Here is a 22,193-nt window from a genome sequence, read left to right on the forward strand (position 1 = left end):
GGCAGCTTCAGTCTCAACCACAAGAATCCTAATCTCCCAGAGAGTGCAGGCAGTCGGGAGTCTTAATGGAGGAGATTAAGGAAACCTCTGCCAAGTCCAGCTATCCTACCAAGATGCTGTCCTACAAGATACAGTCCTGGGTGAGAAGGAACCAGCATATGCCTGTTGAGTGCAGAAGTTATATTGTGGGGATGCTACTGGCTGTGGACACTTACAGGAAAACTGAGTTTTTGGTCTTGTTTTCAGACTAGAAGGGAGATCTGAGGTTTACAACCACTGGAGGGTTTTCAGGGAGAAAGATCATTTTCAGCACAGTGTGATGAGGGGTTCAACTATGGTTTTGGAAGGAGAAAGGAGCTCAGAGGTTCAGCCCAGGGCAAAGTTCAAAAAATAACAGTAAGAAGGATCTTAAGTCTGAGAAACCACCCCCCCACACCCTTCCTTATATACTTTATATAGGACTAGAGGTGAATATAACAAAAACTCCTAAAAATAAAAAAAATTAAATTTTAAATTTAAAAAATGAGTAGGCAAAGGAGAAAATAGGCAGTTTGAAAGAAAGACTGTGGTAGAGCTGAGAAGGATGTGATACCAAAAAGTAAAAAGGTATTGGAAAAGATAACCTTCTAAATTCATAAAGAAATAAAAGGTTAAGGGAATAGGGAGTATACTGAATTAGAAATGGAAGGAATAGGATAAGGTGGAATATAGAAGGGTATGTAGATTAATGGGAAGGGGAAATATAGAAGGGTACATAAGGAAGGGATTCCTGTGGAGAGTGGGTTAAGGAATTGTAAGGTAAGGTAGCAGGCAGAAGTAAAGCATAGTGGAGTGGCTAGGTTGGTGCAGTGGATAAAGCACCAGTCCTGGAGTCAGGAGTACCTGCATTCAAATCTGGTCTCAGACACTTAATAAGTACCTAACTGTGTGACCTTAGGCAAGCCACTTAACCCCATTTGCCTTGCAAAAAAACAAACCAAAAAACAAGTAAAGCAGAGAAATTAGGAGGGACTGTTGCTTTCAGGAAATGTTATAAAAATGAGAGATATGTAACAAACATAAAAGAATGAAAAGGAGTAGAATTTATGGGGTATAAAGGAATAATCATGACCTCAGATAAAACACTAAAATACATTTAATCAAAGAAAAATATGAAAACTACATTATATCAGCAATATTAAACAATATTAATATTGATTGTTTTAGACAATTTAATGTAACTAATAGTCTAAGTTGTGGTAGAGAAAATGATGAGCTGGTAGACACCTAGAGTTCTGATCATGCATTAAGTAAGGGATGATAATTATCATGTCTCATGGCAGTGAACAACTTGATGTAAGTTGTACATGTATAATAATGTTTAACATATTTCCATATTAGGTATGTTGTGAAAAAAGAATGAGAACTAAGGGGGGGGGGGGGGAAGACATCATGAGAGAGAAAGAAACAACATCAGTTTCATTATAGCCTAGTAAAGCCCCATTGATTATCCTTTACTAAGGACACAAACCCTAAGCTTGATAGAAACACCAAACAACACATAATCTTAACTTGGTGAATCCCCAGACAAAACACATCCTCTATGGAAACCCCACGGTTCTCCGGCCCTATAGAAACCAAACCACCTGCCTCCTCTATCCAAATGTCCTATAAAAGACTTGCTCTCCCCATACCCATTGTTGGAGTCTGCTTGGACCTAGCCTGCTGTAACTTCTTTCAATGAATAGCTTTGCTTTTACTTCCATTTATAGTGCCATCTTCCTCTTTACTGAGGGTTCACCTTTTAACCTGTCAGTTTTCAAAAATGAACATAATATGCTTTGTTCTGTATCCAGACTCTTTAAGTCTTTTTTTCATAGGATGTAGGTGACATTTTCCATGGCAGAATTGTCTGTGATCACTGAACTGCTGAGAGGAGCTCCATCAGTCATAATTGAGCATCTCACAATGCTGTTGTTAACATGTACAATGTTTACCTGGTTCTACTCATTTCATTTGGAATCAGTTTATGCAAATCTTTCCAGGCTTTTCCAAAGTCCATTCACTCATTATTTCTTACAGAAACATTGGCTGTGAAAATTGTTTCCCACTATCTGCATTCCTTCTGATCTGGGTTGCAATGGTTTTATTTGTGCAAAACCTTTTTCTTTCCTTTCATTCAATCTTCTCCATATTTGTATTTTTTTTTCCTTTTCCCCTTATCCTTCCTCCCAATGTTTTGCTTTTGACTGCCTCACAATGTTCTTTCCCCTGTTCTTTCCTACTTCCCTGGAGGGTAGGATAAATTTCTAAATCCCACTGGGAATGTGTATCATTCCCTCTTCGATCTGAATCTCTTGGAGAGTACACTCTCCCTACTTTCCCTCTACTTTACAGTACTATTCCTTTTATGAGGTATTTTGTGCCTCTTCATTCATGTGAGGCTGATTATTCTCGAATGCCCCCTCTACCTTTTCCTAGTATAATCCTTTTTTCAAGTTTAATAGTTTTATGTCTTGAACCCACATTCTCTTTCAAAATATACATCTCTTTTTTTTAAGGTTTTTGCAAGGTAAATGGGGTTAAGTGGCTTGCCCAAGGCCACACAGCTGGGTAATTATTAAGTGTTTGAGACAAGATTTGAACCCAGGTACTCCTGACTCCAGGGCCGGTGCTTTATCCACTACGCCACCTAGCCACCCCTCAAAATATACATCTTTTAACTGCCCTGATAGAAGTATAATTCTCAAAAGCCATAAGCATCATTACATCATAGTCAATTTACACTGACACCACTGTCAAAGCATCCTCCCTGTTGTCCCAATAAAAATACCCACACCCCCTAATTGTGTTGTTTTCATCTGTCCTAAGAGAAATACAATTTTTCTATGTAGTCTTATTGACTTTTTTCTGTTTACCTTTGTATTCATCTCTTGAGTTTCTGAATTTGAAGATCAAATTTTTTTAAAGTTCTGGCCTTGAAGGTACTCTATTTTGTTAAAACTTCATCTTTTCCCTAGAAAGAATATGTTAAATTTTACAGGGTAGCTGATTCTTGATTATGATCCAAGCTCCTTAGTCCTCTGATCCTTTAATGGTTGAAGCTAATAAATCCTGTGTAATCCTGATTGTGGCAACCTGAAATTTAAATTGTTTTTGGCAGCTTGCAGTAATTTCACCTTTAGCTGAGAAGTTTGAAATTTGAGTATAATATTCCTTGGGGTTTTTACTCTGGGATCTCTTTCTGGGGGTGATTGATGGATTCTTTCAATATCTATTTTATCTTCTTGTTCCAGGATATTATGCCAGTTTTCCATGATAATTTCCTAAATGACACAGTCCAGTCTCTTTTTCTGATTGTGAATTTCAGGTAGGCCAGTAATTCACAAATTATCTCTTGGATCTACTTTCCAGGTGGGTCATTTTTTTTCTATAGTTTCATCAATTTTTTCAACTTTTTTATTTTGTTTCATGGAATCTTAGTGTTTGATAGACTATTAACTTTCCACTTGTCTAATTCTAATTTTTAGGGTTTTATTTTCTTCAGTTCGCTTTTGTGTTTCCTTTTCCAATTGGTTAATTTTACTTTTTGCTGAATCACATTCCTTATCCAGTTGGCCATTTTTACATTTAAAGGAACAGATTTCTTTTCCTATTTGGCCAGTTTAATTTTTAAAGTTATTGATTTCATTTCTTCAGTCAACATTTCACAATTCTCTGGCATGCCTTTCATTGCTCCCCCCCAATTTTCTTCTTCTCTTCTTTGTTTTTAAAAATGCTTTTTGAGCTCCTTCAGAAGGTCTTTTTCGATTTAAGATCAATTTGAAAACTCCTCTGAGGCTTCATATGCAGGCATTTTGTTAGTGCTTTCCTCTTGAAAATTTGGCATTTTTATTGTCTCTCTCAAAATAGTAGGTTTTTTTTTTTTATGGTTGGTGCTTTTTTTTTGTTGTTTTTTGCTCACTTTGATAGTCGAACTCTTTTCCTGGGGAAAAGGGGACAGTTCCAAGTTTTTTGTAATGGTGCTGGGGTTGTTTCAGGTGCTAGTTATTTGTTCCCTGCATTGGGGTAGACCAACCCAGTCCCACCTGTTGCCCCAGTATTCCTGGGGCTCAAATATTGTCTTTGCAGGTGGGGTTGGGACCCTCATTGCTTGCCTGTTAAACTGCTGGCTTGCTAAACCTGTACTTGTATTGTGGTTAAGAGCCTGTCACTGGCTTTCTAGTTCTCCTGCCTATGCTGGGCTATAACCAATGTGATAAAGGCTTTTATTGAAGTTCTTCCACAATATCTTGAATTGAAGACTTGTTTCACTCTTTTTTTTGGTGGGTTCTGTCACTTTAGAATCTGTTTAGAGGCTTCATTAGGAAAAACTCCTGAAGCTTCCTAGTTTCATACTACCATCTTGGTTCTACTCCTAGGAGTCTCAGTCCTATTTTAAAACCTATTTAATCATAAGGATCACTTGGAAAAGCATGTCAAGCTTTCATTCTCTCTGCATGGTTTTTCTAGTGTTCTCAATAACAAATACCTTAATTAAGGCAGTTAAAAATATGACCCCTCAAATCATTATTTTGTGGACATTAACTGAAACATTTTCTATAGTTGAAATATAGTTCTTTGGGGAGGTGGAGGAGGAAGAAGAATAATGGTTGTCCTTTATTTTGAAGAAGCCACAACCTCAGGGAGGTGATGCCATGATAAGCACGTGAACTGGATTTGGGTGAGATTATCTGCTCAGTCAGCAGCCTCAGTTTCTCCTTCAGAGCCATCTAGGTCCAGTGGCCAGATATGAATTAGGACAAATGGAGATAGCCCTAGATGCTAGGCAATCAGTTAAGTGACTTGTCCAAGATCACACAACTAATACGAATCTATAGGATTCGAATTTCCACCCTCCAGACTCCAAGGTCAGAGTTCTATCCACTAGCTGCTCTAGGGGAGGGAGAAGAATAAAGATCATGGGTAAGAACTAGATCAAACTACTAACTTGTATAAGTGGGGAAAAATATAGAATAAACTGAAGGAAACAGGTTTGAAAAATCACATGGCAAATATAATGTGCATACATTGTTTAAGGAAAAAAACAGTCTATCACACATGATAATGATTTTCCATTACCTACCTGAAAAATCTGTATTCCTCGTGTGGTCAACCCAAGAGTTAATGAAGCTTCAATTTCCCTTTTATCCTATAGGAACAAAATATCTTTTGAAGAAAAATACAAATTTTAATGCTCACTGTATTAGCAACTTGAGAGTAATACCAGAAATCAATGGGATGAAATAGTTTCATTGCTTTTCATTTTCTTTCATCATGACTGAACAAACAATATGATTGAATATGATCATTTCAATACATAAAAAATAAAAAGCATTGTATAAAAACCTTCTATTAGAGGCAGTTTTTAAATTTAACAATAGTAATCAAACTGAGTTCCCTCTTCATTTGTCTTTTTTGTTTATTTCGCGCGCGCGCGCACACGTGTGTGTGTGTGTGTGGGTGTGTGTGTGTGTTTACTGATCTTGGTTCTATTCTCTTCTATGTATTTTTAGAATATTTCAATTCTGTACCTCCCTTTTTCTCCCTCTCACTATCAACCTCAAATAAAAACTCATGTTTTGTTTTGTGACAAAACACTTCTTGTAATAACAAAAAAAATATATAGTCAAGCAAAAACCAACACTTTAGTCATGTATGGGAAGCATGTGTAGCACTTGTTCTGGGGCTACCAGCTTCAACTCAAACTTGTATTGACACATTGGGTCTTCAGAGTTCAAATGTTCTTTCTCCACAGGACTTCAGGACTAAACTTGGCAGGTATCTCTCCAATTAGTGAGCCAGATTTAATTAGAAAGAAACATTTACTAAAGGAGCATATTAGGAACAGTTGGTACAAAGCATCCTTATCCCTAAGTTTGTGCCACACTCTTCCATAAGTATATACAGATTCTAGGGGTAAGTGAATGCAAGTTTAGAGAACCACAAATTTATGTTATATAACCTCAACTGAGCCCAAGTATGGCAAGAAAATCCTTTTCTTAGCTAACTATCCTATTTGCCACAGTGGCTCTTTGAAATCTTTTCATCCATCCTCAAGCCTTCTTTTCCTCTTAGTTGACAGCCTTGCTTCATATTTTACTGGGAAAAAAATGAGGTCATTAAATGACAGCTCCTTTTTCTTACCTCCATTTCATCTTGCATCATTCAGATACCTTATGCCACCATTTCCTCCTTTACCTATATCTTACATGAAGACCTTTTCCTAGCCAAGGAAAATACTTCTACCTGTACAAATGACCTAGTCCATCTTGACTTCTGCAGAAGATTTCCTAATATTCTATCTCTAGCTTCAATCTTTACCTAATAGCTACAAGCACCTACATGCCATGCCACTTTTGTGATAGGTTTAATATGTACAAGTGTTCATGGCAAGAACTTGACTGGGGATGAGGTGAGATGAGATGAGACAAGGAACATACTGTGTCTTCTTTTATAAAGATTCCTGGTGACCTCTGGCTATCTTAGCTTTCTGGTCACCTAGGAGAATAAAAGGTCATACCTGTTGCCCTCTGAAGATCATGAAAATCACCCAAACTTGCCTTGCTGTTTCTATGTGGAGATAAAGGTCAAAGATGTTAAGTATCAACATATTCTAATTATACATTTTTGCTAATTATATATTTTAACTATCTCCCCCTCAACCATGGACTTGAACTAGGGTGTCCAGACTCACCTCTGAAATTTTGGCACAGTTCGTAACTAGGACAAGATCAAACGACCTTAAAGCAAACATTAAGGAATGAAGTGGATAAAGAACGGCCAGATAAGGCATGGGGACAGAAAAGGACAAGTGTTCTTATGGCTGTTAATGGGGAGTCCTCTCAAGAGAACAGGTAGCAGAATCCTTTTTACATGGGAGAATTAGTTACTGAATCTAGAAATAGTTGAGAAAGGATAAAGAAAGTGTCATGTGTAGCATTCCTTGGTTGTTGGTCATCAATCTACAGAAGTAGGACTGTCAGGTTAATAAGACTAAAAGTGATCTGGCTCAGCATATTCAGCAATTACGTACAGAGATCTCACCTTTTAGGGATCATGCAATGAAAGTTGAGAGGCTCTACATTTCATGAAATACTTTTTCAGACCCATGGACTTTTCCTAATGGGACTGGGGACCAACAAGTCCCAATCAGAAAGCCACCATACAGACATCAACTTAAGGGTTAGAGAAAAATGAAAATGGAAGTGAGGATGAGAAAGGAATTCTGGTCCCTTGGTAGAGGACACAAGAAAAGTTCAAATAAATCACTGGAACAACGATTCCTGAGAATGTGGTCTAATGGATATATGGTTTAAGATATTTTTTCCTCTTGAGTTCTGTAAGTTTGGGGAGATCCCTAGAGACTTACTATTAGAGAGTTACCTAAATCAGTCTCCATTTGGGGGACTGTCTTTTATCACTTTTTGATTAGGGTATTATTTGTAACTAGCTCCATGAAGATAAATTCCTGTTGTAAGTGGTTCCTCAATGGGGATCTGCAAAAAGGCGGGTGAAGTTCCTTAAGGAATTGGGTTTGATTGACTGGATCTCTATAGCTCCTTTCCCTAGGTCCACCATATCATATGCTCAAGTTACCTGAGGGAGAAATTGGATCTGGTTTTCTGCCTTGCTATATAGATGTAGGTTGATGAACTGATAAAATTTCATCAAAAAATCAGGAAAGTTCTGGTTTGGTCAAATACTACTTTTGGAATAAAGAGATACTCCAGAAACGTGGGAAAGAGTATAAAGACCAGCATCCTAGCAGATGGATAGAAGACAATGAAATTTTCCCCTGGAGAGAACTGTGGATATGGCTACTATTATAGGGGGTGTTTAAAAATACATCTGAAGACCAGCATGTGGAATAGTTAGTTCAGGAAATCTTAGAACCAGGCCAAAAGGGCCTTCAGTCTCACCCTTAGATTTCTAAGGGTTCCTCTAAAGCCTCACTTTATTTGGATAATTAAAGTGAAGCTATAAAGACAATAGAGGGAAAGTATCTTGGGCTCTTGGGAGTTAATATCAGTGTAGGATCTTTGACTAACTTTTGAATGTTACCTCATGTAGGACCAAAGGTAAGGAAACCTCAGAGCTGCCCAAATCATTCCATGTCTATAACACCAGACAATAGTGTTTCACTTCGAAGAGGTGAAAGGTATTTTTTTTTCTCAGTGATGGAAAAGTAAATTGGAGCACTTTGTAATATCATCTTCTTACATAAAAATCTTGTGTTGACTGTGAAAAAGATACATGGCCCAGGCCTGCTCATCAATGCTTTTTTCTCTATTCTTGTGACTAGAATTAGTCAGCAATCGTTTGTGTTTTTTTACCTGGGAAGGAGTCCAGTATTCTTTTATGATCCTTTTCTAAATCCTTTTAGATGATGGTGCCAGAGACCTGAAACAGGCCTCCCTTCCTGGGTGTATTGGTGTATGCTACGACATTGCAGACATTTTGCTGATGGGTCAGATGAGGTCACATTGACAGAAGCCTTAGGATCAGATGGTGGCCCACAGAAGAGACTAAGGAATGTGAAATAAACACTAAGAAAATTTAAGAACCAGCCTGCTCAGGGGCAGCTAGGTGGCACCATGGATATAGCACTGGAATTAGGAGAACCTGAATTCAAATCTGGTCTCAGATCCTTAATACTCACTTAGCTGTGAAACTTTGGGCAAGTCACTTAATCCTATAGCTTTGCAAAAACTTGTGACTTCACTTCCCTATGATCCAAGAGAACAATGCGAAGATTTAGATATTAGAGAACCCATATTTCCCATTTGGTTATAAAAGTACATCTCTTTCAAGTGGTGTACAGGACAGGCTTCACCCCTGGAAAATTTGAAAAAGCTATCCATTCATGTCTCCCCTTGGGTCCTTATGACTTTGCAAGGCACCTGCTTCTCAAGGTTTCTGAGCATAAAGACTGATTGAGCTTCCTCCATCCTGGAAGCAGAGACTCACCTAAACAAAGAGTTAATTTCAAGGAATAGACTGGATAAATAAGTAAACAACTGAAGAATAAAAGGAATCCAACCACAGGTAATTACTTTGGTCCTTTGAAGGATCAAAATACACACTCAGAAGTTAACAAAGTCAAAGTTTCTGTATCCAAAGCCTTCAAGAAAAGTATGAATTGGTCTCAGGTTGTAGAAAAGCTCAAAAAAGAATTTGAAAATCAAGGGAGGTAGAGGAAAAATTGGGAAGGGAAATGAGAACAATGTGGAAAAATCATGAAAACCAAATCAGTAGCTTGGTGAAGAAATTACAAAAAATACTGAAGAAAATAACATCTTAAAAACCAGTTTCAGTCAAATGGAGTCCAAAAGGTCATTGAAGAAAATGACTTAAAAAAAGTAGAATTGGCCACATGGAAAACAAGATTACAAGAGTTCTTTGAAGAAACTAATTTCTTCACATGGAGCTAAGGGAAGCTAATGACTTTGTGAGAAATCAAAAAAAAAACCAAAACCAAAACCCACCAAAAAAAAAAAACACTGGGAAAAAAGCCTAAAACTGTGGTATATGTATGTCATGGAACACTATTGTTCTATTAGAAACCAGGAGGGACGGGAATTCAGGGAAGCCTGGAGGGCTTTGCATGAACTGATGCTGAGTGAGATGAGCAGAACCAGAAGAACATTGTACACCCAAACAGCAACATGGGGGCAACGATCAACCTTGATGGACTTGCTGGGAATCATCAGTGCAACAATCAGGGGCAATTTTGGGCTGTCTGCAATGGAGAATACCATCTGTATCCAGATAAAGAACTGTGGAATTTGAACAAAGTTCAAGGACTATTCCCTTTAATTTAGGGAAAAAACCCTGATATCTTAATATCTGATCTTATATTTTATGTTTCTTCCTTAAGCACATGATTTCTCATCACAACTCAATTTAGATCAATGTACAACATGGAAACAATGTAAAGACCGACAAATTTCTTTTTGTTGGGGGTGGGGTGGGGGGAGGGAAGTAAGATTGGGGAAAAAATTGTAAAACTCAAAATAAATAAAATCTTTAATTAAAAAAAAAAGGAAAAAAGCCTAGACTTCATTTCTCAAGAAATAATATAAGAGCACTACCCTGATATCCTAGAAGCAGAGGGTAAAATAATATTTTGTCCATCATTTTCAAAGAAGACCATATCAGGGAGGTGATGTCATGAAAAACAGGTGAATTAGATTTGAATGATGAGGTGCTGTGCCTCAATTTCTCCTCCAGGTCCAGTGGCCAGATATGAATCAAGACAACTGGAGATAGCCCTGGATGTGAGGCAATCACAGTTAAGTGACTTGTCCAAAATCACACAGCTAGTAAAAGTCAAGTGTCTGAAGTTGGATTCAAATGCCTATCTTCCTGACATCAAGGCCAGTGCTCTATCAACTTTATCACTTGGCTGCCCTGTCAAAGGATAAAATAGGAATTGAAAGAATTTGCCAATTGCCTCCTGAAAGAAAAATTAAAACTGTCAGGAATATTATAGCCAAATTTCAGAACTCCCAAGTCAAGGAGAAAATATTGCAAACAGCCAGAAAGAAATAATTCAAATATTGTGGAGCTACAGTCAAGATAACACAAAATTTTGCAGCTTCTACATTAAGGGCTTGTACGACTTGGAAGGCAAAAGACCTTGAATTACTCAGAAAAAATGAACATACTCTGTCTGTCAAGGAAAAAGATGAACATTCAACAATATAGCGGACTTTAAAATTTTCCAGGTGAAGTGACCAGAGCTGAACAGAAAGTTTGAACTTCAAATACAGGACTCAGGTGAAACAGAGAGGGGTGGATGAGAAGGGAAAATAATGAGGGACTTAATTATATTGAATCACTTGTATTCCTGCATGGGAAGATGATAACTGATAACTCATATGAACTTTCTCATTTATTAGGGTAGTTGGGAGGAACATATAGGCACAGGAGGAAGTTGAATTTGGAGGTATAATATATTAAAAAGATGGAGTAAATGGGTGAGAAAGGAATGTATTGGGAGAAAGAGAAAGGAGAGGTAGAATGGGGGTAAATTATTTCACTTTAATAAAAGAGACAAGAAAAAGCTTTTGCAATGAAGTGGAAGAAGGGAAAGGTGAGGGGGAGTGAGTGAGCCTTTACTCAGAGAGGAAATAACATACACCTCAATAGGATATAGAAAGCTATCTTACCCTAGAAGAAAACAGAAGAAGAAAGGGATGGGAGAAAGAAGGGGATGGAGGAGGGAAAGGGGGGTGTAGGTGATAGAACAGAAGGAAGATATTATGAGAGGGTAGACAGATACAACACACTTGAGGGTCAGGGTGAAAGGAAAGACAATAGAGTAAATGGAGGTGGGAGAAATAGGATGGAGGGAAATACAGCTAGCAAAAGCAACTGTGGTAAAAATATTGAAGCAATATCACTGATGGACTTATAAAGAATGATTTTTGGGGTAGTTAGCACAGTGAATAGAGCACTGGCCCTGGAATCAGGAGGACCTAAGTTCAAATCCAGTCTCAGATACTTAATAATTACCTAGCTGTGTGACCTTGGGCAAGTCACTTAACCCAATTGCCTTGCAAAAAAACCCCCACAGAACCATAGAAGAATGATGAAGGCATCTGAATATGAACTGAAGCAACTTTTTTTCTCACTTTATTTTTCTTGAGGTTATTCTTGTGTGTGTGTGTGTGTGTGTGTGTGTGTGTATGTGTGTATGTGCGCGCGCGCGCGTGTGCATGTGTGCGTAGTGATGGGGAGATTATGTGTATTTTTACAATATGACTGTTGTTTGACAAACCATTCAAGAATATTCATTATCTCATTTCCATCTCTATTTTCAGTATTATATAAATGTTGAGAATGTGTTATAAATACAATTAAATGATCGTGGTATGTAGATACATCTCATTTAGAAATGAATGCCCTTTTCAAAATCTTGATTGAAGCTGCAAAACTGATTTTACCTCCATTACCTTATACAATCTGTAGTAATGAACAGCAATGTCATCTAGACGGATGGCCTCCTTAATATATTTAAGATGTGCCTCTGAGGCAGTCAGGGCAAACTGATCTTTGTGCATGTCTGGAATGTGTTTTAGGATGTAATCCTTCCCTCTCTTTGCAATAACCTGTAGGAATAAAACAGAGTTTAATATCTATTTGGAGAAATGGAAAAACATATTTCTTTGTTTTGTCCTATTTCCCTTTTTTAAATTAAAATGTCTTATTTGAGTTTCCTCATTTTTTCTCAACAAAGGGAAAATTAAAAATGATCACACCTTTTTAATAGTAGTGTCTACCCTTTCAAAAGATAAACTGTTTCAATTAGCAAAAGCAGAAAGTCAGAAAGTTACAGCTAAGAAAATGTCTACAGAAAGCCCACAATATTAAACCTACCATTCTTGATTTTATATTCTTTGCATCCTCTAAGGTAGATTATGACAACTCAGACATTGATAGAACAGTACCTACTCCTATTTTTATAATTCTTAAAGTGCTTTTAAGTATCATATTTGTATTTTGGTATTTTTGATGACATTGTTTTACAAATCTGCATTTTCGTCCTCTTAAATAAAAAGGATAAGAAATAGCAGCAGCAATGTGAACTAGTAGAAATATATTCTTTAAAGTTTGAAAACAGTACCTACCCAAGATGGGAAGTAAGCCTCTGGCTCAAAATATTTCCCAAAGTGCTTATTCCTTTTGAAGTTTCCAAGGTCAGATTGCAATGCAAAAGCAGCCAGCAAGAAGTAGGCCTCCTCTTGAAGCATACACTGGGAATGAAGAACTTGTTTTCTCAGGTGCCAGTAATAATAATATCTTGCTATTCTGTCACTTGGAAAAAAAGCAAAAACAGAATTTGAAACTTGATGATCTGGCCTGTAAAAAGAACCAAGAGTTCTGTCCATTTTCTAACAGGTTTACTGTTTTTCTGAATGTCTATTTTCTTCATTAAATAGAAAAATGTTGTAACAATCATTTGATTAATGAAAATTCAATAAAAAGAGAAGCAAGAGTTTAAAACATAAAATATTTGAGGAAAAAAATTTTCCTTTTAAAAAAACATTTCTTTTGGAGGAATGGTGTAAGGAGAGCAAATAACCTAAATTTTCTTATTAAAGTTGAAAGAAGGGAGTAGGAGGAGAAAAGAAACTACTTTCTTCATGAAACTACAGAATCAGTGAAGAAAGAATAAAAGGACTGTCTTTCTGTAGTGAAAGTTCAGTTAAGATTAGATATATAAAACTATATAGATCCTAGTAAATTGGCTACATGCCTTTGCTTAGCTTTTTTTTCACATTATGTGGGTAGGAGTAGAAGAAGGAGCTTGTAAGAATAAAGCAGGATTAATAGAATAAATAGTAGGAAAAGGGAGCAAGTGATTCAAGAGTATAGGATAGTGTAGAGTTGAACAAGTTCACTAGAGGATCATGATTGGGAAGGGAGAAGGGTGAGGAGAGAGTAGGGCTAATGTCTTGAAAGAGTACTATGACAGAAGGATTAAAGGTATTAGTATGGCTGAAGAATAGGTTTAAGGAGAAGTAATATCACAGAGTAAATTAGAAAAAGATAATTCCTATTAATTCAAATTACTTGTTGAGAAAAATCAAATCACATTTAAAAGGATTTTTATTTTAACAAAGTTCAGTATTGCAAACACATAGAAATTTGGATCCTCCTGCCTCATTTTTATTCTTTATTTATTATTTTGTTGATTTGCTTATGTGGTTTTTTTAGGTGACAAGATATTAATGGATGGAAAGTTGGTGGGTAAAAGTTATTAAACTGTGCCCACTCATTGATTCAGTAGAATCACTACTAGGTTTATAAACAAAAGAGATCAAAGAAGAAAAAGACCTACAAAAATATTTATTCCAGTCCTTTTAAAGGTGGCAAAAAACTGTAATCCAAGGCACCTGCAGTTCAATTGGGGAATGGATGAACAAATTGTGATAAATAAATGACACTGAATACCAAATGTACTATAAGAATGCCATAACTGGGAAGACTTTTATGACCTGATGAAGACAGAAGTGAAGAGTTTATACAACACAAACAACTTTTAAAGACTTAAGAACTCTAGTCAACTTAAGATAAATAATAAATGAAGATACAACTGAGGATGCTTCTATATTATCCACCTCTTTTCTAAATGGATGATGACTGAGACATTTTTTTTTTGAACATGGTCAACATAGTATTTATTTTGCTTGATGTGACATGTTACAAGGGCTTTGTTTTTCTTTATTTTTCAGTGGAACAGTTGAGTGGGAGAGGATATGAATTTTTATTTGACAATATTTAATATTAAAAAATCTTAGTGAATGATTTTGATTAACTATGCAATGCTCAAAATAAAGTTTACACACAGTTTTCCCCTTCCTCTTTTTCTCCCAACCACCGGGATGTAGAAAACTTAAAGAGAGTTAAAAAAAACTGACTATACATTATTTTGATCTGTGTATACTTTGAGAACTGGGTTAGAAATATAGGGAAATATGAATAATAACACCCAGACCCAGCAGTTAATCAGTGACCAAAAATCATACTTTCCTTCTTTTCAGAACACTCCACATTTACCAGTTATTTTTTATTAATGATTTATATTATCATTTGATAATTCATAAGAATTCTTATCATTAAAGAACAAAGAAGACTTCATTCTTTTTTATTTATTTTAATCTAGCGGGATGGGAATGATAGAGATGCACCTATGATTTTACTGGATTAGGGAATGAGGAATGGGGAGCACCCAGGAGAGGAATCTCTCTCTACAATGAAAGGTGGCACTTTTTCTGAAACCGACAGTCACAGAGAATAAATTTCCCAAGATCACAAAGCCAGTATATATCCATGGTAGAACTTGAACTCAAGTTTTCCAGGCTCTACTTAGAATAATACCTTACAGTAGCTACAAATAGCACAGCAAAACAGAAAAATTCTATCTGTGGTCATTTGGCTAAATTTACTTTCCCCATTTTACAAGTTTCCTGGAGGAAAACAAGTGAAACATATGACTTACTACATTTATGGGATTATTTTCCTTAAACATTTATTCTACCAATTAAAATAACTGTAGTCTATCTGCCAAGACAAACCCAGGAACTACATGAACACAATTACAGAACACATTCCAAACAAAGTCAGATCTTTACAATTAGAGGAAGATTAACTGTTCATGGGTAAGCTGACCCAGTATAATTCAAACAATTCTAACTAAATTACCTTATTTAATGCCATACCAATCAAGCTACCAAAAAATTATTTTAGAGAGCTAAGAAAAAATATAGCAAAATTAATCTGGAAGAACCAAAAATCAAGAATATTAAAGAATTAATAGAAAAAAAAATGCAAAGGAAGGTGTTCTAACTGTACCAGATCTAAAACTATATTATAAAATGGCAATCATCAAAACTATTGTGTAGTGGCTAAGAATTAGAAAAGTAGATCAGTGAAATACATTAGGTACACAAAACACAGTATTAAATAACTATAGTAAACAACTGTTGATAAGCCCAAAGCTTTCTGGAATAAGAATTCACTATTTGATAAAAACTGCTGGAAAAACTGAAAAATAACATGGTAGAAACAGCATAGACCAACATCTTATACCTTATACCACAATAAGTCATGTAGCCATTTCAATACATGACTTAAAAAAATTAGGAAAGCAAGGGATAATTTATCTTTCAGCTCTATGGAGGGGAGAAGAATTTATGTTTAAACAAGGAATAGAAAACATTATAAAATGCAAAATAGATAATTTTGAATATATTAAAATGAAAAGATTTTGGCCACACAAAACCAAAGCAACCATGATTAGAAGGAAAATCTGATTTCTAAAATCAGTAGAGAACAAAGTAAAAGTTATAAGAATACAAGTTATTCACCAATGGAGATATGGTCAAAGGATATGAACAGGCAGTTTTCAGAGGAAGAAATTAAAACTTTACAGTCATAGAAAAATGCTCTAAGTCATTACTGATTAAAGAAATCTAAGGAATTACCTCATACCTATCAGACTGGCTAATATGACAAAAAAGAAAATGATCAATGTTGGAGATGTGGGAAAACTGGATCACTACAGCACTATTGGTGGAGCTGTGAATTCAATCAACCATTTTGGATAGCCATTTGGAATTATGTCAAAAAAGGCTATAAAACTGTGCATACTCTTTGATCTAGCAATATCACTGGGAAGCTAGATGTTACAGTGGATAGCACTGGCCTTGGAGTCAAGAGGATGGGAGTTTGAATATGGTCTCAGACACTTGATATTAACTAGCTTGTGTGACCTTGGGCAAATCACTTAACCCTGATTGTCTTGCATTCCATGGCCATTTCTAGTTATCCTGATTCATATATATAGCCACTGGATCCAGATGACTTTGAAGGATAAAGTAAGGCTGATGACTTGGCACAACACCCCTTCACTCAAATCCATTTCAGGTTCTTGTCATGGCATCCTCAACTAGAACAAAGGCATACATCAACAGTACTAGAGATACTGCATCTCCAAAAATATTCAAAAAAAGGGAAATATTTATAGCAACTCTTTCTTTTTGGTGGTAAAGAATTGGAAATTGGAATCAGTTGGGGCATGGCTGAACAAGTCATGGTATGTGAATTCAATGGAACACTACTGTTTTATAAAAAATAATGAGCAGACAGATTTGAGAAAAACCTGGAAAACCTTGCATAAAGAGATGCTATTGAAGTGAGTAGAACTAGAAGATTAATAGCAATACTAAATGATGATCTACTATGATGGAATTAAGCTCTTCTCAGCAATAGTTATTAAAGACAATAACCAAAGATTCATGATAGAAAATGCCATCCACATCTAGAAAAACTATGGAGTTTGAATACATATGAAAGCATACTATTTTCACTTTTTTAAAAAATGTTTGATGTTTTCTTTCTTTCTCATGGTTTCTCCCTTCTACTGATTCTTCTTTCATAACATGACTAACATAGAAATATGCTTAACATGACTATGCATGTATAACCTATAATCAGATTGATTACTATCTTAGGGAGGGGGGGACAAAGTGAAGGAGAAAGAAAATTTTACAAAAATGAATCTTAAAAACTATGTCTATATGTTAGTGAAAAAATAAAATATTATAATAATAAAAATTTATTAAGTTTTACTTCTAAATCATCATTTTCAATGAATTATTTAATATTCAAAGCTTTTTCAGAAATAAAACCCAAGTTTTATTACTTCTAAATTTAATACTATAACCACAAGTATTGTTCTTTACTTATCTGTTCTCCTTTATGACCAAATAGCTCCTAAAATTCCCACAGGGCAGTGAATTTTTGCCCACATTCCTCTGTGTTTCAATGGCAAATTCTCATTCTGCAAAACCCTGGCAAATGTTTTTAAAATATAAAACCAACAATAGAAAATTCAGCATATGAAAGCATTAACTGATCCTGCAATTTGTTATATTCCTAGTCTTAACGTTTAAAGAAACTTCAGAAGCCAAAAACACAAACCTCTCATTTTACATGTGAGGCTAATATAAAATATTTTATATGTAGAGCCAATATAATAAAAATGACAATTTAATCCAAATAATTTGAACAATCAATACCACCCCCATTTTATTAAAAAAAATTTTTACTGAGTTAGAAAAAAAGAAAAAATTTATTTGAAAAAACAAAAGGTCGGGGGGCAGCTAGGTGGTGCAGTGGATAGAGCACCGGCCCTGAAGTCAAAGAGTACCTGAGTTCAAATCCAGCCTCAGACACTTAATAATTACCTAGCTGTGTGGCCTTGGGCAAGCCACTTAACCCAATTGCCTTGCAAAAAAACAAACAAACAAACAAACAAACCTAAAAATAAAAAAATTAAATTAAAAAAATAGCATAGAAAAAACATAAAATAAGAAGGGTTAGCAATACCTGATCTTAAACTGTGGTATTAGCCAGTAATTATTACAACTATATATGGTACTAGCTAAGAAAAAGAAAGCAAGATAGTAGAAAAGAGTAGATATACAATTTACAGAAAAATTGGTATAAACCATTATCTTACACCATTGCCAAGATAAGGTCAAAATGAGTGCATAACCTAAATATAGAGACATTATAAAGAACATGGAACATATTATCAGACTTATGGATAGGCAAATAATTTATGAATAAATTAGAGATAAAAAGTATAAGATATAAATAGATAATATAGATTCTATTAAATAAAGTTTTTGTACAAATAAAACAAATCAGCCAAGATCAGAAGGAAAAGCAGAAAATTGGAGGAAAATTTTAATTTCCCAGATAAAGGTCTCACACCTCAAATATGTTAAAAACTGTCAAATCTGTAAGAATATGAGTCTGTCCCATGAAGAAATCAAAACCATTTATAATCATAAGAAAAATGTCCTAAATCATTTATTAGAGAAATGCTAACTAAAACAACTCCGAAATAGTATTTTATACCTCTCAGATTGGTTAAAATGATTGAAATTGAAAGTGATAAATGTTTGAGAAGATGTAGAAAAATTGAGATACTAATTCATGATTGGTGAAACTGTTGAGTCTACTTTGAAGGGCAATCTGAAATCAAGGCCATACACTCTGAACAAGCAATATCACCACTAGGTCTGTTTCCAAAGATAATTAGAAAAAATGAAAAGAACCTATATGTTTTCTAAAATATTTATAGCCTCTTTGTGACCTGGAAACTACAGATATACCTAAAAATTGGAAAATGGCTAAACAAGGTATATGATTATGATGGAATACTATTGTGCTAAAAGAAATGATGAGCTCAATGATTTTAGAAAAACAAACACGTACAAAGAGCAAAATGAGTAGACCCCCAAACTGGTTTTTTTTTTGGTTTATTTATTTTACATCATTACAATAATCTTCTTGTGAAAGTAATCATAAACCTTCTTCCCCTCCAGAAAGATGAGAAACCTTAAGAATAGTAAGAGGAAAAAAATGTAGCTCAGTCTGTGTTCAGATTCCAATGACTTTGTCTCTGGAATGAGTTGCTTTCTTTAATATAAATCCACTAGAGAAGCTGCTTTAATATTTTTCCCACAGTTGCTATCACTAGCTTCCTCCCCATTCTCATTTATTCTATTCTCGCGCTCCTTTCATTCTGGCCTTGTTCAGAAATGTGTTGTATCTGAGTACTCTCTCCCACAATGTTACTTCTCTTCTTTCACCTACTTCCCCCTTCCCTTCCCCCATTTCCCCTTATCCCATCCTTTTCCTTTCATTTTTCTAAGGTAAGATAGATTACTATAGCCTATTAAGTGTGTGTTATTTCTTCTCTGAGCCATTTCCGATGAGAATGAAGGCTTACTCATTCCCCCTCACCTTCCCGTTCCACTCCACTGAAAAAAGCTTTTTCTTCACTCTTATATCTTAGCTCCTTCTTCCTCTCCTTTCCCTTCCTCCTAGTACTTTCCTTTATCACCCATTGACTCCATCTTTTTACTATATCATACCATTATATTCAGCTCCTTCCTGTGCCTTGTCTATATGCACTCCTAACTGCTCTTATGAGAAAGTTCATAAGAGCTATCAGTATCTTCTTCCCATGCAGAAATTACATAGTTAAACCTCATTAAGTTCCTCATAATTAGTCCTACTCGTCCACCCTCTCTCTGGTTCCCCTGAATCCTGTACTTGGTGATAAAACTTACTGTTCAGCTCTGGTTATTTTAATAGGAAAGTTTGAAAGTACCCTGTTTCATTGAAATTCCATCTTTTCCCCTAAAAGAGGATGTTCAGTTTTACTGGGTAGTTGATTCTCAGTTGTAAACCAAGATCATTTGTCTTCTGGAATATCATATTCCAATCCCTGCGAGTCCTTAATGTAGTTTCTGCCAGATCCTGTGTAATCCTGACTATAGAGCCATGGTAGTCAAATTGTTTGTTTCTGACAGATTTTAGTATTTTCTCTTTGTCTTAGGAGTTTGGCTATAATATTCCGGGAAGTTTTTCTTTAGGGATCTCTTTCAGGAAGGGATCGGTGAATTACCTCAATTTCTATCTCTGCTTCTAGGATCTCAGGGCAATTTTGCTGTAGTATTTCTTGGAAAAATAAAGTCTAGGATCTTATCCTGGTCGTGACTTTCATGTACCCCAATAATTTTTAAATTATCTCTCCTGGATCTGTTTTCAAGGTCAGTTGTTTTTCCAATGAGATATTTCATATTTTCTCGCAGTCATCAGCTTCCTTTAGTTCTACTTTGCATTTAAAGGAGTTATTTTTGTTCAGAGAGTTTTCATCTCCTTTTCCAGCTGGCCAATTCTGCTTTTTAAGGCATTTTTCTCCTCATTTGCCTTTTGTCTTGCTTTTTCCATTTGGCCTAAACTGGTTTTTAACATTTTATTTTCTTCAGTTTTTTTTTCTTTCACCAAGTTGCTGACTTGGTTTTCATGATTTATCTGCATCACTCTCATTTCTCCTCCCAATTTTTCCTCTACCAACCTTAATTGCTCTTCAAAGTCTTTTTTGAGCTCATTTATTTCTCTTGGAGGTTTTGGATATAGAAGCTTCAATTTTTGTCATCATCTGAGTATGTATTTTGATCCTCCATGGGACCAAAGTAATTTTCTATGGGCCAATTCTTCCTTTTTCTGTTGTTTGCTCATTTCCTCAGCCTATGACTGATTTACTGCACTTCCAAGGGTTTGGGGTTTTTTGGGGGGATACCTCACAGGGACCTTAATTCCTCCAAGGACTTATGAGAGGCTCTCTTGCCTGTGCTTTGGGATGTGGATGACCACAGGCCCTCCCCTCTGTCCTGGAGCTGTGAGGATGGTCCCTACTTGGTTATGGTAGTATGGGAGCCTATTAGGGACTGTTGTATGGTATGAGTGCTATGAGTCTTCATCACCTGGTGTCCTTGAGCACCAGAGACTTATTTTACTAAGTGTTATGGGAATGGATTAGAGATTGGGAAGGATATTTAAGCACTTATATTTGGTTCAATAAATGGAGACATTGGTGTACAAAGGGAGAACTTGTCTTCCTTGTCTCCCACCCCTCCAACCTTCACCTGGGAAAGGGATAAGGAAGTCCAAAAAGGGACTTAATATATGGTACCCATACAGGGATATGAAGGCAGAGCTATCTGAGTAAAGTCCAGAATAAGGACCACAGATACAAGCAACATCCAGGCAACATCCCAAAGCAGAGGACTTTGGAAGAGCTAACAGGTTTTGATTGCTACCAAAGGGGCTGATTTTAAGGAACATTGAGGAATCAACAGGAAGTGGAGTCTCTGAGGCACTGCCGCAGGGGACAGAGTTTCTTCCTCAGCAGCAGTCTGTATCAGTGCCATGAATGAGATGTGGAGAACCTGCTTGCTGTTCTTTTAGGCCACTGCTGCCTGCCTATGCTATGTGCACTGGGCGCAACCCAGGACCCCTGAACCTACTACTGGTTGCAGAGATCTTTCATCAGTGACACAGACCCTGATGCCGATGACAAGTTTCACTTCAGAAGCCATGAGTTTCATTTTCCATCCTCCAGCTGGGTGCACCTCAACCATTGCTCCCACACCAGAGGACTGCAAATTGAACACTAGCTGCACTTCCTGTGTTGAGAGCGAAGGTGTCACATGCTATTGGACAGTTTGTTATGGTGTTGACTACTGTTCACAAAATGCAACAACTCCAAATTGTACTGTCAACAACTCAAGTAATTACAAATGCTCTATCTTATTTTCTGCCATTCTCACCTTCTGTAGAGGGAGGGGGGAGGGAAAGCTTCCTTTTGGGAACTTCGAAGCTCAAATTCCTGTCTCAGATGGATTGCAGGCTTCCCTACAAGGACAAGACCCCTCCAAAAACTTACTCTAGAAATAAAGGGACCCCCATGCCTTCTTTCTGGTTGGGGAGGAGGTGAGGTTGGACAATAGGCTATTGATTGGGAAGCTTCATGGTTAGTTAAGAGGAAAAGGGGGAAGATGATTTTTTTTTTCTGGGATTGGGAAATTTAGATTTTGTCTTTTGAATGATGCCTGTGCCCAGGGCTTATATTTCTGTTGACTGATCCTAATTGGTTATGTGTGTATATGCATATTTAAACCTCTATAGGACATTTTATATCTCTCCATTGGCCTGGAGAAATGGGAAAATGTTTCTATATTCTGAAATCTGGTACTGGCTAGGGTATCAGTCTCAACTTCATTAAATGTGATAGAGTTGTT

The 22,193-nt window shown here is 36.2% G+C and overlaps 1 protein-coding gene across 3 annotated transcripts in view; it reads right to left on the minus strand.

Moving 5' to 3' along the window:
• Positions 1 to 22,193, minus strand: part of FRMD6 (FERM domain containing 6) — a 234,199-nt gene that overhangs the window by 23,756 nt on the left and 188,250 nt on the right. The window contains exons 1-3 of one of the 3 annotated variants that reach the window (XM_074213351.1): positions 12,654 to 14,620; positions 11,979 to 12,134; positions 5,105 to 5,170 (exon numbers count right to left, since the gene is read on the minus strand). The exons of 1 other annotated variant lie outside the window; for it this stretch is intronic. In XM_074213351.1, the coding sequence (XP_074069452.1) occupies positions 5,105 to 5,170; positions 11,979 to 12,134; positions 12,654 to 12,914 (483 nt within the window). In that variant the 5' untranslated portion in view covers positions 12,915 to 14,620. Of the gene's footprint in view, positions 1 to 5,104; positions 5,171 to 11,978; positions 12,135 to 12,653; positions 14,621 to 22,193 lie in introns of those variants that run through there. One more of the 3 variants, XM_074213352.1, reaches the window with a different exon arrangement.

Source organism: Macrotis lagotis, chromosome 1, assembly GCF_037893015.1.
Source record: "Macrotis lagotis isolate mMagLag1 chromosome 1, bilby.v1.9.chrom.fasta, whole genome shotgun sequence".
In the NCBI taxonomy this organism is placed as follows: domain Eukaryota; kingdom Metazoa; phylum Chordata; class Mammalia; order Peramelemorphia; family Peramelidae; genus Macrotis; species Macrotis lagotis.